At 41.1% G+C, this 17,470-nt stretch overlaps 1 protein-coding gene across 1 annotated transcript in view; it reads left to right on the top strand.

Annotated features, from left to right (window-relative positions):
- SNX9 (sorting nexin 9) overlaps positions 1–17,470 on the top strand; it is a 68,950-nt gene that overhangs the window by 29,615 nt on the left and 21,865 nt on the right. Inside the window, exons 4-7 of the mRNA XM_079781063.1 lie at positions 1,182–1,307; positions 10,740–10,905; positions 12,606–12,756; positions 15,364–15,448. Coding sequence (XP_079637189.1) covers positions 1,182–1,307; positions 10,740–10,905; positions 12,606–12,756; positions 15,364–15,448 — 528 coding nt within the window. The remainder of the gene's footprint in view (positions 1–1,181; positions 1,308–10,739; positions 10,906–12,605; positions 12,757–15,363; positions 15,449–17,470) is intronic.

Below are 17,470 nucleotides of genomic sequence, written 5' to 3'. Positions count from 1 at the left end.
TTATGAATTACCAACTTAAGGGACAGACTGGATGATAGCAACTTTATTTTTAATAAAAAATTTTCATTGAAAAAGTAATACACGCTAATTATATAAAATGTGGAGAATACATTGAAGTAGAATTAAGGAAAAATATTATCTGTGGACCCAAGCTCCAAAGAGTGACTCCAGATATTTAAGTGAAGTTCTTTCCAAAGATAGTAGTGTTTCATTATTCTGAATCTAAGTCCCTGTTTTTCACTTGCTTATATTGTGTAATAGCTGCTACCTACAATACTGTTTATTATAGAATTGATTCACAAAGTTTAAATTTAGTACATTTCTCTCAGTTCCTTCTCCCATTCCCATAGACAGAAGGGTCTTGAATGAGCTACTGGGAACCATTGCCTGGTTTAAGCTCTGTTATGATAGATGCCTAGGATAGTGTTACAACACCCTGAATGAATGAGGCTCCCTGCCTGGGACACACCCACTCATCTGACAAGCCCTCTAGTGTGTCAACCTCCTGGCGCCCCCCGCTGGTTGTCTGTAGGTCACTCAAAACTAAGTACGGGTTATACAGCGAGTTTGTCTCTAATCTGGGTATGGAAACTAAGGCTGCCTGGTGCCCTGTGAGTAAAATCAGAGTGAGATCCAGAATAAAGGTATCTGCGGTTCCCCTCCAGTAGGGAGGAGCTGTACCCAGGGAAGATGTTTACCGGGGCGCTGCCTGCGGAATGGGATGGCTGCCTATCTCTTGTTCCTGATTGAGAGCGTTTGGGTGGGAAGTTTTGAATCCTTTGGACAATCTAATGAAATCTGTAGCCCTTCTCAGAGATGTGTGCATTTGCACGCACCCAACCTTTTCCATACAGTTTCAGAGGTTTCCCAGGCCTCTGAACTCAGCCCACATGCCTTATGTTTATGTTGTGTTTTAGCTCTGTGCAGTGTGCTTTCAGGATTCTGAAAATTGACAAGAATAAGAAAAATCTGAGGATTTAAATAGATACTGTCATTAATTGCATTTCCTAGAACTCTGCATATTTATAGAAAGGAATAGTTAACTGTTCTTGGGTTACTTGCCTCTTAGAAATATAAACCCCTTTTCTATAATAGATAGCAATTCTTACTTGCCCTCAGGGACTCTAACTCTGAAATAACTCTAATCTATGAAAATGATTGTGATTCTTTCTAATATTCAGATTTTGCCCAGTGATGGGAAAGATCCATTTTCTTGTGGAAATTCAGTGGCTGACCAAGCCTTCCTCGATTCCCTCTCAGCAAGTACAGCTCAAGCTAATGCGTCAGCTGCCAACAGTAACAACCAGGTAAGTCTTACATCACCTGCTGGGTGTGGCTGGCCTTACTGAGAGCAAAGTGCATTTGTGAAAGCTTGTGATACGTTGTAGCTGTCAGATGTTTGTGTGGCATTTCTCTTGGGTATTAACAAAGAACTTGCTTGAAAAGAGTTGCCTTGAAAAGTCTGGCATGATCTGAACACAGACCCTGTAAGTTGCGAATACCCTGTCAAGTGAGGGAGTGGGAAGAAAAGAAGGGTCCTGTGCTGAGGTCAGTGTCAAAGCTCTGGCTGGGACAGGAAGCGATCTGTCTGAACTTAGCACCTTGCTTGCACTCTCAGCTAGAGCTCCCTCTTCTCGCAAATGCAACACATGTAAAAGTGACTGCAAATCCAGCTCTTAGCCCTTGGTACTATTATTGTATTGCTTCTAGAAAACTTGGAACAGTGCGATAATTCAGTGAGAAAACTGCACTGTAATTTTACATTAATTTTAATGAAAATATCAGTTTAGGTGATGCTGCCTAGTGCAGTTATTGCTAATTGATTATCCACAGTGAGTGACAACAAGAAAATTGAAAGAATGGATATCAGAATATTATTGCTGCCTACATCTTTAGAGTGAATGGGCTTTAGGGATTGTTATTTCTTTATATATTTTCAACTACTTAGGTTCTGTGTGCCTCAGTTTCCTCATTAGTAAAACCTCATAGAATTGTTGGAAAGAGAAAAGGGAAAAATAGTTACAAAGTATTGAGAACAGTACTTCATACTAAGTAGGGATTTAATAATTGTTCGTTACAGCTATGTTATACACTGCTGCCTCTATCATAATACATTTAGGGGCTCCCCCATTGCCTCCTGAAACAAGTAACTATTTCTACATGCAAAGAGAAAGAGTTAGGGAGGAGGTAGTCACTATCCTATCAGTCAGGATAACCAAGCAGACACTGAAGTGCATGCTAGGAAATTGCGGAAGAAATTCACCTGAACTTGAGGTAGGATTAGATACTTTTCTAATCTCAGTTCCTTACCTTATCCTTACTATGTATTAGGCTCCAGCCAAACTGGCTGTTCTCCAAATATGCCTTATGCTACCCCATCTTTTCTTTGTATCTTTGTTCTCTTCCAAGAATGATAGAATGATTCCTTCCATCTTTCAGAAGTCTGCCCAACCCTTAAGTTTCAAATCAAATATTACTCCTTTAGAAGTCTTTGTATTTTTCTTCTCCCTTTGATTCCTCTCGATTCTTGTAGCACTATTTGAGACTCGTAAATTATATTACTTATTTGTAAACTTGGAAGTTGTACCTAAAGCCTCAAAGGATTCAAATTGAACACTTTGGGCAAGAATATATTATGGGTAATTTTGTATATTCATGCTGCATCACATCAGAAGACATTGTATCTGGTCAACCCACCATTATTGATCAGAATGACCTTGGGTCAGGTTGATCATAGTGTTGTGCTCCCATTATCTCATTACAGTTCCTCCATATGTCCAAAGCAATCTGTCTGGTAGTAATTTAATGCTATAACCATTCACCTTAGGGTTTACCGCCAAATGGTCATCCTTGCCTGCCTGAATCAATACTGTTATCCTTCCACATTTATGGAGCTGGCTTTCTTCTGTAAAGCAGCACTTCTTCAATCAGCTGAGGCTCGTTAGCTACCTTGAAAAAGTTTCTGTTGGAGTCCAATACGAAATCTAATTCTTTCCCTTTAGTTGCCAGTTTTCGAAGTAAGAAGTTGTTTTAATAGCTGCCTCAACAAATGAGTTTTTCTATCTTTTTTCAAGTAGTATTAGGGACCCATGGAATTACTAGAGTGTTTTTTTCCCTTATGCTTAAAATTGTTACCTCTTAAAAGCCCATTCGAAGTATTTCCTCTGACGTCAATATTTAAAAATTTTCTTGCTCTTAAATACTATTCTATCATCTCTTATTACTGGGTCAGCTTCGATTGATTTTTCTCTTTTTATGGGTCTTAATTTCTTGCTTCTTTTCTTGTCTGGTGATTTGTTATTGGATGCCAGACATTTGTGATTTTTATCTTGTTATTATATGCTGGATAGTTTTGTGTCCTTATTCTGGCATGCAGGTAAGTTACTTAGAAACAATTTAATCACTTTCATGGCTTATTTTTTAAACATTTTAAAGTGAGATCAGAGCTACATTTAGTCTAAGGACATTTTTGCCCCTCCAGGGAAGCAAAACCCTTTTCAGTCTGTCCCCAGTGCCCTATGAATGATGAGGTTTTCAATTCTGGCTGGTGAGAAGGGCCATATGTGAGAGATTGATACTTAATCCTCTCATGTGGTACATATCTCACCTGCATACGCTGATAAGTACTGAGCCCAAAACCTGGGATCTCCTTCAGTTAGTCACATCTCCCTCCTTGGTCCTCTGCCCCAGACTCCCAGCTGTCTCCACAACTTGAAGACCACTGGGCTTTGTGTGGGTTCCCACCCCCAGTCCGTGGCCTGGAAAGTCTCTCCAGGAGGGAGCAGGTCCTTCATTGCCTTACGTCCAGTGATTTGAAATCAGTTTCATATATTTTGTCATTTTTATTTTTCAGTTTTAAGTGGAAGTGTAAACTGCATCCCAGTTACTCCATCTTGATTGCCTACTTTTGCATATTACTTGGTTTAGAAAACCAAGTTTATCTATATCTATAAAATGGAAATAATGCCACCACTTTGCAAGAGAGTTGTACCAAAAAGTGCATTCTCACCAAACTGTATAAATGTTAACCAATGGCACTGACTTCCCTGATAGAGAGTTGTGGGGCTGGGATCTGAAGCCTGGAAATTAGACTCCAAAGTTGTCCTCTTAACAGTGATGCCGGTTTGGCCTTGGTTGGCTTAGTGGGAGGGTATCCGTTATTTTTTTCTCGCTACGATGCTGCATACTGAGCTGGGCAGAGCCTCAGGAACCCACCAAACGACCTTTGCTCCTGAGTTCACGGCCTGGACAGGCTGTTTGGTGCCCTTGGCTGAGCTTGGTGGGTTCATCATGGCTCTGTGATTGCTTCACATCAACCCCATGGCTGTTCATCTCATCTTCGCTCTCTCATGTATCTGGTGGCTGTGAAAGCAAAAGGCTCAACATCTTAACATTATTAAAAGCTTGGCTATGTTTTTTCTCTGAAGTTTCTTTCATTGGCTGTGTTACTTGCATATTTGTTCCATTTCCTCTGTACTATAATTATTTTTAGTGCTTCAGAGATGCTGCATTATGACAGCAACAAGTCTTTAGAATATATATTAATGCATTGAAGATAGCCCATTGCTACACAATTGGGGCTTTGCTTTTTTGCATGTAATGTGTGTGAGTGAGGGGCATGCTGGAATTTCCTGGTAAACTTAGCCCTGCTATGAATTTGCTGTTTTTAGTTAAGAGCTTTGGAGTACTCTTTTTTCTTCATTTACTGAGCACCTCTTTTATTTTAAGGTGGATATTTTGGCTCAGATTGGTTGTGTTGAAAGTCTCAGCCAGTCACCACCTTCTTCATCTTCTCCTTCTCCTCCTTCTTCTTCCATAAATAAGGTAAAATTCAAACTTAAATGCAAGAGGAAATAAACATTTAAAACCCCAAGAAGTAATACCTGTCTCCCAGTGAGGTCATTGTTCCAGGTAAAGTATCTTACACAGCTCTTCTGGGGGCATGTGGAACCATTGGAACTGCAGTGAGGTCTCAAGAAGAGTCTTAAGGACGTGATTGAGATTCAGGACGACTTGGTGCCATAAAGGGAGCGGGGAGGAAGAAGAGGAAGACATTGCTGAGGATAAAGGAGAGGAAGGAAAGGTAGAGAAGAGGTGCCTCAGGGTTTGAAACCTTATGGAGGAGCAGAAAGGGTTAGTGTGTGACCAAATGCCTGCAGCTGAGGGACCGAGGGGGTTACTGGGATTGATAGCAAAGAAATCAGAGGCCAAAGGATTGTCATGAAAGCAGGTCATTGTAGCCCAGTTTGTTACAGTAGCAGTTAGGTTAGGCTTTGAAGAAACCAAGATCTCAGCGTTCAGCACTCAGAAAACGTCTGTGCCAAGGGCCCTGAGAATTAGGAGTTGCTGTTGAACTGCAGGTGGAACAGTTCTGCCTCTTTCTCTGTCCTTGATGGAGCTGAAGGAAACAGATCTTTGGCTAGAAGAGAGAGCATCTTAAGTGCTTGTTATTATCTCTTTAATACAAAGTTTCTGCATTGAAACCAATTGGAAATACAGCTTTTTGACCTTTTCTTCTAAAGCACATACCAATAGGTATACGAGTCATACTGGGATTTATTCAGAGGACTGCCAGTCTTCATTCTTGTCTTTATATTCTAGATGGCACTCCCCCCCCCCATAATAAGATAACTTCTCCTGATGCCACATATTGTGTTAAATGCTTTACATACGTCATGTCATCTAATCCTTATAAAGCCCCTATGAGGAAGTTAATATTATTGTACCCATTATATAAGTGTAGAAACTAAGAGAGATGGAGTAACTTGGCCAAGTTCAAACAGCTTGTAAGTGGTAAACCTGGGATTCAAACCCAGACAGACAGCTCTAGAGCCCAAGTTTAAGTTCTTAACCACTGTACCTATGTGAAATTTATTTGAATAAAATTCCATTGAATCCTTGGTTCCTGGGATTTAAAATTCACCCAGTGAACCAGTCTTATCCTTGCCCCTTTTTATCCCATATGTATTTGTAAGACCCACAGCTTCCTGCAGTGATCTCAAGAAAACCCATCACCTGCCCATTCCGCATGGGCATTCTGACTACATTCTGTGGTCTTTCTGGCTCTCCAATCAGGTACAAGCCAGTCTTCTTTAGGAAGAAACTCAGCTTATGCGTTCATCATTTCAGTGAATAGATTTAAATAATTCTCATTATATAAAGCCAGTGTAAATGTGTTTCTCTATTTGTTTTAAGAGGATAGGATAGCTTTTAAATTTAGAGTGCTAAATCAGCAACTGTTTGAGTAGTTTGTTCCTGGCCTTAAGCAGCACTTAATTTAGTTGGTGTAGGGGGAAGGGGAGAGTCGGACTTAATCAGCCAGTTTTAGTGAAAGGCAGATGAAAAAGCATTCTTAACAGAGGTCCCAGACAAACACGCTTTGGGAGTATGATACTTTGTAAAACACTGTGTAATATGAAGTGAGAATTCTCATGATCCTTCCGCAATGTGTTAATCTGTGATCGATCACAGCAGGTTATTTTCCTAGAAAAGACTCAAGTGTACATAAGGAAATCCAATTTCCCTCTTTGTGAAATAATGATGTTATGAAGGTTAGATGTCTGACAAAGAATAATACATATTTCATGCAGATGATTAAGAACATCATACTTAACCACTTTAAGTCAAAAAAAATTTTGAATCTTTGCCACTCAAAAACTCTTAAGGGAAAGTGTTTTTTAAATAAGATAGGCCGCCCTAGCTGGTTTGGCTAAGTGGATAGAGCATCGGCCTGCGGACTGAAGGATTCTGGGTTCGATTCCAGTCAAGGGCATATGCCCGGGTTGCAGGCTCGATCCCCAGTGGAGAGCATGCAGGAGGCAGCTGGTCGGTGGTTCTCTCTCATCATTGATGTTTCTATCTATCCTTCCCTCTCCTTTCCTCTCTGAAATAAATAAAAATATATTTAAAAAAATAAATAAATAAGATAGGCCTATACCTGTGACTTACTAGTGGGAGTGACCACCTGATACTCAAATGGCTCTAACTTAAAGACTAGCTTTGGGAGGCTATACGGTGTGACAGTGTGAGCTAGCAGGCTGGGACTGGAGCCCTCAGTGCGGTAGGACTTGGACAGAGTTCAGGAAGATGACGGAGGAGGCTTTGTGTGCCAGTAGAGAGAATAGCATGAGCAAAGGCAAGGATGTAGGAGAGTTTGGGAACCGGTGAAGGTTGAAGCACAGAAGTGAAGGTTAATGGCAAGTAAGAATGCGGAATGTCATGGAAGGAAAAGTTAGGACCTTGATGGGTGGACAGAGGAGCGTGGAGTTTATTCATGGTCAGTGAGAGCTAATGAAGGCTTTTTAATGACATGTGGTTGAGAGTCAGGAAGGGTTTGGTACCATAAAGAGCTTAAAAGAAGAGGATGAAGACACTGCTGGGGAGGAAGGAGAGGAAGGAAAGCTGAGGAAAGTAGAGAAGAGGCCCTTCAGAGTTGAAACCGTAGGAAGGAGCACAGTGTGTGACCAGACACATGCAGCTGAGGGACCACGGAGATGGGGGGAAAGCAAAGGAGGCAGAGAACGGTGGGCTCAGAGAGAGACAGGACTGTGTGAGCTAATTTTAGGTATTGATAGACTGTGTGAGCTAATTTTAGGTATTGATAGACTGTGTGAGCTAATTTTAGGTATTGATATTAGAAGAGGGGTTCTGGAGGTCAGTGAAAGGTCATCAGAGAGAGAAAGCCAGTAAAAAGTGCATGAGAGAAGCTAGAGAGAATTCTGGTTTGGAAAGATTGAAACAAGATAGAAAGTTCCAGGAAAAATAACAAAAGACAGAGAGAAGCAAACCATTACTAGATTTGCCTACAGGGATTTTATAATCTAGATGGAGAGCTAAGATCATATACATAACCAAATAATATAGCAGTTAGTACAAGTATTTTATGAACAAGGTGGTTTTAAAGAGAATTATCATATGTTTCTGTCCTAAATTTAAATTTTGGGGGATACTTGCTGTGAATAGGTCACGTTCCGTTTTCCCCAGTGTTGATGAAAATCTTCCTTTGGCACTTCACTGACGCTTACAGCCTTATCGTCATGGCAGTGCTGAGCTCCTCCCCTTCCTGTTGCTTTAGTTTATAACCCTCTGTTCCTTCACAGTTTACTTCATTTCAGTTCTGTCAGTCTTTCAGAACTGAATCCAGTCAGCTGCCTGGATTCGAATTCTAGCTGAGGTTGCCCAGCTGGAGAGGTAGAGCCAGGATTGTAACCCCGCAGCCTAACTGGAGGGAAGCTGTGTTCCTAACTGCCGCCCTCAGTATCCGCCTTCATTTCCAGGCCTCACTGGAGTGGCTTGAAAGTATTATCTTGTAAGCCATGTATTGGAGAAATTCACGGTCGTGTGAATGAAATGTCTTTCTGCTATTAACGTTTGCCTTAGAGCAAAATCACTAGGAACTTCAGAAATCATAACTCCATATGTAAAACATATATTCTGCTTTTTATGCTTCTGGTATGTGGTAGCCAATTATCCATCCCATCTGTCAGTGAAGTGTAAACAAAGACCAACATTATAGGATTCTAAAACATTAAAAAGCTATATTAAACAGTTTGGAAAATTTTCCTATAAATATCTATATGTCTCAATCTCTCTCCCCCGTCCCAACTCCAATTTTTTTTTTCCATGTGAAGGGGAAATATTGCGATTCCATGTTCTTGGATAAACAGATTCAACATTGAAATTGCTGTTGTTTTTTTAAGGCATTACTTGTTTTCCCTGAATTTATCTATAAATTTTAGGTGATTGAAATGAAAATCAAGGCATTTTTAAAATTTTTGACACTCTAGTGCTAAAGTTCACATTGTTTTAGGTTTAAAATATTAAGCTGATGAAAAAGTTTGTTTAAAAATAAATCAATAAAAGATGTTATACTAAAGTGCTAATGGTATTTTATCCAGTGGGCTCCAGAGTGGCTTGGTACTAGTACAGGTGGATTGCTAGGATACAGTAGAGAGCCTAGACATGGGTCCCAGTCCAGTATGTGATGGGGGTGACCTTTCAGATCGGTGCGGGGAGATGGATCATTAAATGATAGCGCAACAGACAGACTACAAGAAAAATTAAGCTGGAGTCCTATATTATTCCTTATACTGAAGTAAGTTTCAGACAGATTAAAGATTTAAATTTTTAAATCAAGGAAACAAAAACAAAAAAAAATTGTCTTTGACTCACGGGTGGTACAGAAGGGGTGAGAGGGGGGCTGTAGGCCTCTTATTGCCATGCTCCTTGCAATTGGGTGCCATGTGTTCAAAAATTTTATTTATAATAGTAATTAAACTACTCAAAGGAATAATGGGAGAAAATGTTTTTAAAATAATTTGGGGATGTGGTAGCCCACCTTTATGCAAGACAAAATTCCTTGGCCTGTCAGGAGCGTAGAGATAGAACGGCAGCAGGCTCTTTGGAGTGCAGTTTGACAAAATCCATTCATTGTAAATGTTAGTCTCCTTAGCGCAGCAGTGTTTCTTTGGGGATTTCACAAAGGTCTATTGGACACATGGGAAGGATGTGCATTGCAGTCTTATTTACAGGAACAAAATACTGAGAACAAGGTAAGTGAGCATCCCCAGGTGCTGGTTAAATTATGGGGGTAAGTGCAGTGGAGCTCGGTCCGTGTAAAAGAAAGAGGTCCCCAGATGTTGTTGCACCTTGAAGAGTGTCTCAGGCTCTTCAATGGGGAAACAGAAGAGGAGAGCAGATAGTGTAATGTGGGCTCACTTACTCGTTTAAAAACACAAAGGCTCTCTCTGCATGGCATGTTTGAGGAAGTGTATGTAAGGATTTGTTAGTAGTAGTTGTCTTTAAAAGAATGACTGGCATCTTAAGATGGTGTGTGTGTGTGTGTGTGTGTGTGTGTGTGTGTGTGTGTGTGTGTATGTGTGTATGTATGTATGTTAATCCTCACCCGAGGATATTTTTTCCCATTGATTTTAGAGAGAGTGGAAGGGAGCGGGCGGGGGAGGGAGGAGAGAAACATTGCCTTCCGCACACACCCCAACTGGGGCTGGGGATTGAGCCTGCAACTGAGGTACATACCCTTGACCAAAATAGAACCAGAGATCCTTCAGTCCTCGGGCCGAAGCTCTATTCACTGAGGCAAACCTGCGAGGGCAGTAGACATATTTTAAAATTCCATGTCTTTTTATTCTGTTTGAAATTTTTTTGCTGGAATGTATTACTTTTTCAGATTAAAGTAAAAGCCTAGTAAAAATACAACTGACTGCTCTAAACCAGTTAAAGTGAATAAAACATCCTCGTTATTAGCATGTATAATCTCAAAAACATATTGTCAGGTGAAAAATAAACAAGTTGAAAATAGATACATACAGTATAATGTCATTTAGTTCAGTTTCAAACTATAAAACCGCTATGAGTGTGTACACATGCAGCGGCAGCACATAAACATACACAGGAATGACTTCAGTTCAGAAAAGAAGTTACTGGGGGAAGGAAGAAGACATGGAGGGGGTGCTAGTCAAGCAGTTTCTTTGTTGCTGGTTGTAAAGTTCCTAAGCAAATAATGGCAAAATGTCAACATCAAGAAAATCCGGTTGATGCTGTTTTTTGTGCTTTCTGACATGTTTAAAATTTTTTATTATTTAAATTTAAAATTGTTGTAAATTTCTACTGCTTTCTTTCAGCACTCCTATTGAATTCAATTGTTACGTGATTCCTACGGAATTGAGTAATGCTTCTAGAAGTCACAAATATTCTTTCTCCTTTTTTACCCCTAACAACAGGTCAGCAGTGGCAGTGACCCCTGGTCAGCCTGGAGTGCCTCCAAATCTGGAAACTGGGACAGCACGGATGGCTGGGGAGCCAAGCCAGAGGGGACTGCAGCCCAGAAAAACACTGCCAATAACTGGGACACCGCCTTTGGTCATCCCCAGGCCTACCAAGGACCAGGTGAGGAAGATGAGGAAGAGGGCTCTGCTGGGGACTAGGGCATCGGAATAAAAACAGATTTTAATCCAAGGAGCTGCTCTCAGGTGCTCCTATTCGGTAATAGCAAACTTATTAGTCTGCATCTATTGTAGGTAGCTATTAATTATGATCATTAGTCCAATCTGAGTTATCTGTCAAGGAGTCACATGCTTGCAGGGGCCAGATTCATAAAGCAAAAGAACACTTTAAAATCTTGGCAATTAGCACACATGTATTTTCTTTTAAATCTTAGGCTAAAAACAAACGTATATAGATGAAATATGGTGTATCACCTGCCAGGCTATGATCTCTGACCAGCTGTTTCATCTTTTCCTTAACTACCTGTTTGACTCCCAGGCTATCAATGGGAATATTGAGGCAGAAGCAGAATTTGTAGACGGGGAAACAATTAAGGAAGGATATTTATGTCGGTTCTGAAGTTAAATAAGATAAAAATCTGCTCATCGTTTTTTATGATCCCTATATGAGCACATTGTGCCAGGAACTGAATGTGCTAACTGGCGAGGGGCTTGCACAGGGAACCAGGGCTCAGGTACTGGTCCTAAGCTCCCCCTCGGAGCAGGACCGGGACTGTTGGCAGGACCAGGAGTCTTGGGCTGAGTAGAAATGTTGAGGCCAGACTGCTGACGTGTAGTTCTTAGTGACGTGGCATGGCCCCAGGAAGCTTGGCCCAGATCCTTCTAATACTTCCTGTTCTGTTCTTTTTTGTTTTGGCATTTGTCTCTTCGTTGTGGCACTCTTAAGGCAGAGATGCCAGGGCCATTTCCTGCCTAATAGCAAAAGGACACGCCAGGCCCCCAGAGGTGGGAGGCAGGCAGACCGTGGTGAGGAAGGGAGCAGGCGAGCTGGCAGCGCCTTACCTGACACACAGACTACTGCTGTGTTAGGCTGCTAGTGCTGGTTGTACTTCCTGTCTCCCGTTTTTCTCTGTCCTCTCTCCTCCATCCCCATCCTGTTTCTTTCCATCTCTTTCCCATCATCACCCTTCTCTCACCTTTATTGTTACTAGTGATAATTGCTTTTAAGAGCTTTATTATACCTCTTATCCTCCTCAGTCATAGATAGATAAATAGATAGGTATATAGATAGATAGATTTCAGAGAGGACGGGAGAGGGAGAGAGATATAGAAACATCAATAGCATCAGTGATGAGAGAGAATCATTGATCAGCTGCATGCCCCGTGCTGGGGACCAAGACCACAACCCAGGCATGTGCCCTGACTGGGAATCAAACCATGACCTCCTTGTTCATAGGTCAGCACTCATCCACTGAGCCACACTGGCCAGACCTCCCCAATCTTCTTGACTTTAAGGGTGTTTGATCTGCTTATTTGCGAGTTTATAACGCTAGATTTGTCAACGTATGGGCCTCTAGAAGACCTCCCCTTGTGTACCATGTAGCATTTTTATAGTAGCTTCAGATTAAAATGAAGTTACTTGGACTGACAGTCCTCTTGAAGCTAAAAGGCAGACTCTACACTTCAAGCCTTATGACTGACTACGGAGCCTGTATTCTTCATGTCTACTTCATACTCCTATAGTACACCCTTTTCTCCTTTTTTTCAGTTGGTCAACCCAGTCGGTAGTTTTTATCCTAAAATTAAATCATTCCCTTTTTATTTTGTTTTTCTTCACTGACCATCTTTGGTGCCCACCCCTAGCAACTGGTGATGATGATGACTGGGATGAAGACTGGGATGACCCCAAGTCATCTTCTCCCTACTTCAAGGATTCAGAGGCAGCCGAAGCAGGAGGTGCTCAACGCGGAAACAGTCGTGCTGGCTCCTCGTCTATGAAGCTGCCACTTAACAAGTAGGTTTAAAGGTAGTCAAGGCACAGGACCTCTGTGTAGGAATAGACACAAGATACAAAGAGGCCTTTTCTCTTCTCAGTGATTTACGAAGTTTTGTAATTTGCTCACTTTCATTTGGATCTTAGCTTGGTAGCTTGTTTTAATACTAGAGGCCCGGTGCACGAAATTCATGCACTGGGGGGGGGGCAGTGCCTTAGCCTGGATTGCGAGAGGGCACAGGCCAGGCCGAGGGACCCCACTGGTGCACAATTGGGGCTGGGGAGGGACGTGGGAGGTTGGCCAGCCAGGGAGGACCACAGGAGGGCTCCAGGGCATGTCCGGCCTGTTTAGCTCAGTCCCAATCGGCTGGACCCCAGCAGCAAGCTAACCTACCGGTCAGAGCATCTGCCCCCTGGTGGTCAGTGCATGTCATAGCACCTGGTCAACAGGTCAATGTCTGCCCACTGGTGGTCAGTGCACATCATAGCAAGCAGTTGAGTGGCCTTAGCATATCGTTAGCATATTACGCTTTGGTTGAACAGACAACCAGACACTTAGCATATTACGCTTTTATTATATAGGATTTTTTTCATTTTAAAGGAAATATTTGTCCTATTTAATGATCTGCAAACACTTTTTTACCTTTATCAACTCCAGGATGTATTAAGGTTTCCTTACTGATGTCACAGGAAAACCAAAACTAACTCTCTTTAAATATTTTATTATTTATTGATCGTTGATCGCTTACCGAATTACCAGGCATTGTGCAAAGCAGTTTGTATACATTCTCACGAGACCCTCATATCCCTTGTGGTACATGTAATCTCTGTTCTGTGGGGAGAACTGAAGCCCAGAGCGGTTAAGTATCTGCCCAGACTCACACAGGATTCCAGTCCAGTCCCTCAGTCTTCTAAGTGCATGCTCTAAACTACAATGCTTAAGGTAATTAGGATTGTTTTCACCTAGATTTCTCTTAGATTAAAAAAAAAAAGGTTTTGAGTCGTACTTGTAGATGCACTGCTTAACAAGAAAGCATGTGGTAAATATGGATGGAGTACTGTAGCATTGCTTGGTAGAGAGTTCTGGATAGTCTGTAGTTCACACCATGTAGCTTGAAGGAGATATAATTTGTGACTTCCATAAGAATCTTCAAGTGCTCTTTCTTACAGCAGTTATGTTTAAAATAGTTTTCTAAAATGATACTGTTTCTCAGTGTTCCAATGATTCAAAGCAGATACCAAGGAACGTTAACCTGTGTCTGGAAAAATATTGTCAACATAATGTTTGATATCTGTATCTAGTTATCAGGCTCCAGTTCTAGATCTACACACATATGCATACGTTTAATGAGCCCTACAAGTCCCCTTAGTATATTTAATGAGCATCAGTGATTAAATGTCATCTTTTAGCTACCCACTTTTCCTACATCTCTGTCTGGTATCCTCCATTATGTATTTTCATGCTTAGTTTCTTGTATAATAAAATTAGTCATTTGTTATTGACAGTATCCTGTTTCTTAGGGTCAAATTTGAAGTTTTCAGTATGGTCAGTAGAGCTGTGTATTACTCTCCGCTGTTCTTTAAACCTGAACACAGAGTATATTTAAAACCCATTTCAGTAGAATGTATCTCTTTGTCCCAGTTTGAAAATGAGGAAGTCGAGACCGCATCACATGACGGGCCAAGTTTTCTGCCAAGTGTTTGTGGCCAGAAAGTGAGGTTGTGGCTGATGCCCAGGCCCGCGGCTGCACTGCCTGTGCTTTCTTTCCACTGCTCGACGCTGGCTCTGATATGCTGCATGATATTAGAGAGGTTGGAAGGTCTGGCTGAGCCTCAGTCGTCTAACCTCTAAAGTGAAGGGGCTGGCTTTAAGAATTTTCTGCTCTAAAATTTCATTCCACTTTGAAACCAAATTAAAGCAGTCCTCATTTGCATCTGCAAAAATTTCTAAAACCCAAATCAATCTTGTCTTCTTTAGAAGTAGCACTTTGGATGGCTATGCATGTATTCCAGCTCTTCTCCAATTTTAGAAATTTGCTTTGGATTTAGATATGATTTCTGGAAGTAACCAATTTTATTATGTTTTAGGTCTCTATTAAGAAGACTGATTTTCTTTTGTGTTGCAAAAACTGGTTCTTTTGTCTATCAGTGGCAGCAGCTTTGGGATAATTGTGGCTTCCCTGAGGAGGGTGTATGTTGAAAGGCAGCTTTAATTTGGATCTAGAAATGCTGTGTGTGGCCATTACCCCGGTGCATTACCCCAGTGGTCAGCTCCCGTTGGTATGCTCGGTAGCATCTCCTCCTGTGACGTGGGGGACATTTTTCTGGTGTGACCTTCACTCTTTGTGGGGTGATAGAGTGTTTCAGGTCCAGATAGGCAAATGGAGTGCCATAAATATCACACCTTCTGGAGTCAAACTGTTCTCTTACCAGATAAAGCTTAATTAAATGACTAGTTGGCCATTGCACAATCTGATTAGTTTAGGTTTCATTTACCACAGTTTCCTAGTCCTAGTACATCTGCGAGACAGACAAGGTTAAGTTGTTGTATTAAGTAAATGTGGATGAGAGCTGTATAATTCTTTTAAGAAAGGCGTAAGACTCATGAACATTTGTCTTCATGATTAGATTTCCGGGATTTGCAAAACCTGGGATGGAACAGTATTTGTTGACTAAGCAACTAGCAAAACCCAAAGAGAAAATTCCTATCATTGTAAGTTTGTTCATTTTTGTTTGTTTGCTGTGTTTCTGATTAAGCTCTCTTATATGTCTTAAAGCTAAGAGGGTTATTAGTTATTTGGAAAGTTTCTAAACACATTTAATACTCTAAATAACTGAGTATGTGCTAGTATTTTAAAAATACTAAAGATAATTAGCATAAATTAATGCCTGTCATTATATTGTTTAGATATTTTTTACATTTACCTTTCAGATTTAGTAATTGAACCAACAACACCGTTTAGTATATGTATTTTTAATAATTCTTTGTCTGTATGGTGTCTTGAAGTACCTTTTACATGCTGTTTTTCTACCAGCCCTACCTATTTGGCTAATAAACCCAATTCAAATATGTAGGTTTTTACCTGGCAAAGTCCATGCATGTTATCAGAATAAAGTGCCTTTTCCACTAAGTTGATATAATTAGTCTTTCTTCCAGTAAACCTGCTCTCAGGTCATGATAAGGAGCTAGCAAATAAAAGCTGGGAGTAATGACACCATTAAGAATATCTGTCTTAGAATAACTTGATTATTACATCACATGCACTGGCTCTTTAGTTTCACCCAAACATTGATTGCTGGTAGATTTTTCTGTCTAAGCATTATATAGCCGATATTCCCAGATAAAATTCTGGAAAAGAGAACTGTGGCTACCTTCTGACCCTATTGAGTTACCCCTGTAACTACAAGATGGGGGAACCTTGAGTGTGATCATCATAGACTCAAACAAGGAGGAGGAAACATCTGGTCTTATTCTATAATCTCTTAGGAAACTTGATAAAATTGCAAGAATGATGTTGGACTTATTTTATTACTTATTCTTACATCTTTGAAACCTAGAAACCTCTAGAGAGAAGGGATGTGACCAAGACCCCTTTTTTCCTTCTTCCCTCAAAGCAAATTTGGGGTAATTCTTCTGAGCTATTCTAAAACAGATACTCTTAATGGTGTCATTAGATTAAAAAATTTTTTTTCTTCAGACCTTTTGTAAATACTGAACATGTATCATTGTTTTTGTTTTATTTCGTGTTTTTTTTTTTTTCCATTAAATTTAAAACTCCACACAGTTAAGAGCCCATGGCCCTGCCCCTTGGATTCGCCAAGGGGACTTTGTCACAAGTGTGGCAGTGGTGGAATAGAGCTGGAGGACCCCAGCATATGTACCAAAAGTCTTAGGTCGAAGTGGCCGTGTGCCCTGCAGGCAGACTGCGTATGTGGGCTTCTTGTGTGGAAAGGAAGCCCAGGAAAGCCATTCGTCTTCAGGAAACCGAGAGGAAGTAGAGACCTGGTTCTTTGCTTTTAAGGCACAGTAACCCTTCCCACTGATACAGTGGGACCCTTGTGTAGTGAGCAGGAGTGGATCAGAATTGCTCTCGGTGCTGTGACTGTGGGAAGTTCCCCAGAGGCTCCTCTTAGAGATCCCTGCTCTGCAGCTTTAAGGGTTTTCTGGATCAGCACTCCCTCTTGGGGAATCAGAGATCTTCTCTCTAGTCCCTTATGAAAATTCTCTGACCCCACTCATCATCCTGACCTAATGGCCTCTGAACTTGCATGCCCCACCCCACTTTCTTCCTTCCACCCTTAAAAAGAAATATGACAGGGTATACAGAAAATGAGAAAGTTTGATGGCAATGTGACATTTTTCAGACATACAAGGCTGTAATTTTTTATTTCACAAACTATCAACCCATGAGAGATGAGAACATTTTAAAACTAGCCCTTTATACATATAACTAAGATTGCTGGACCAGAGAGAGAAAACTTGTGTTCCGCCCAGCATTCCCAGCGGGGAGGGAAATAGGCACCTTTCCCGCGTGGCCTGGAGTGCCCGGATGAGGAACAGCAGCATTTGCCTGGCGAGTGTGTTCTTCAAATAGAGCTCAACAGGAACAGAGAGCATTGATGTAACCCTCAAACAAGGGCAAGAGCGACCCTCCAAAGGACCTCTAGTCCTAAAGAGAACCTTTGATGACTTGCATCAATTTTATTGCGGTTTTTCCTTGTAACAAAGTTAACT

This window comes from Cnephaeus nilssonii, assembly GCF_951640355.1.
Source record: "Cnephaeus nilssonii genome assembly, chromosome: 9".
NCBI classification, from domain to species: domain Eukaryota; kingdom Metazoa; phylum Chordata; class Mammalia; order Chiroptera; family Vespertilionidae; genus Cnephaeus; species Cnephaeus nilssonii.
Note: the sequence above shows the minus strand (reverse complement) of the source record. Positions and strands in the feature narration are given on the sequence as shown.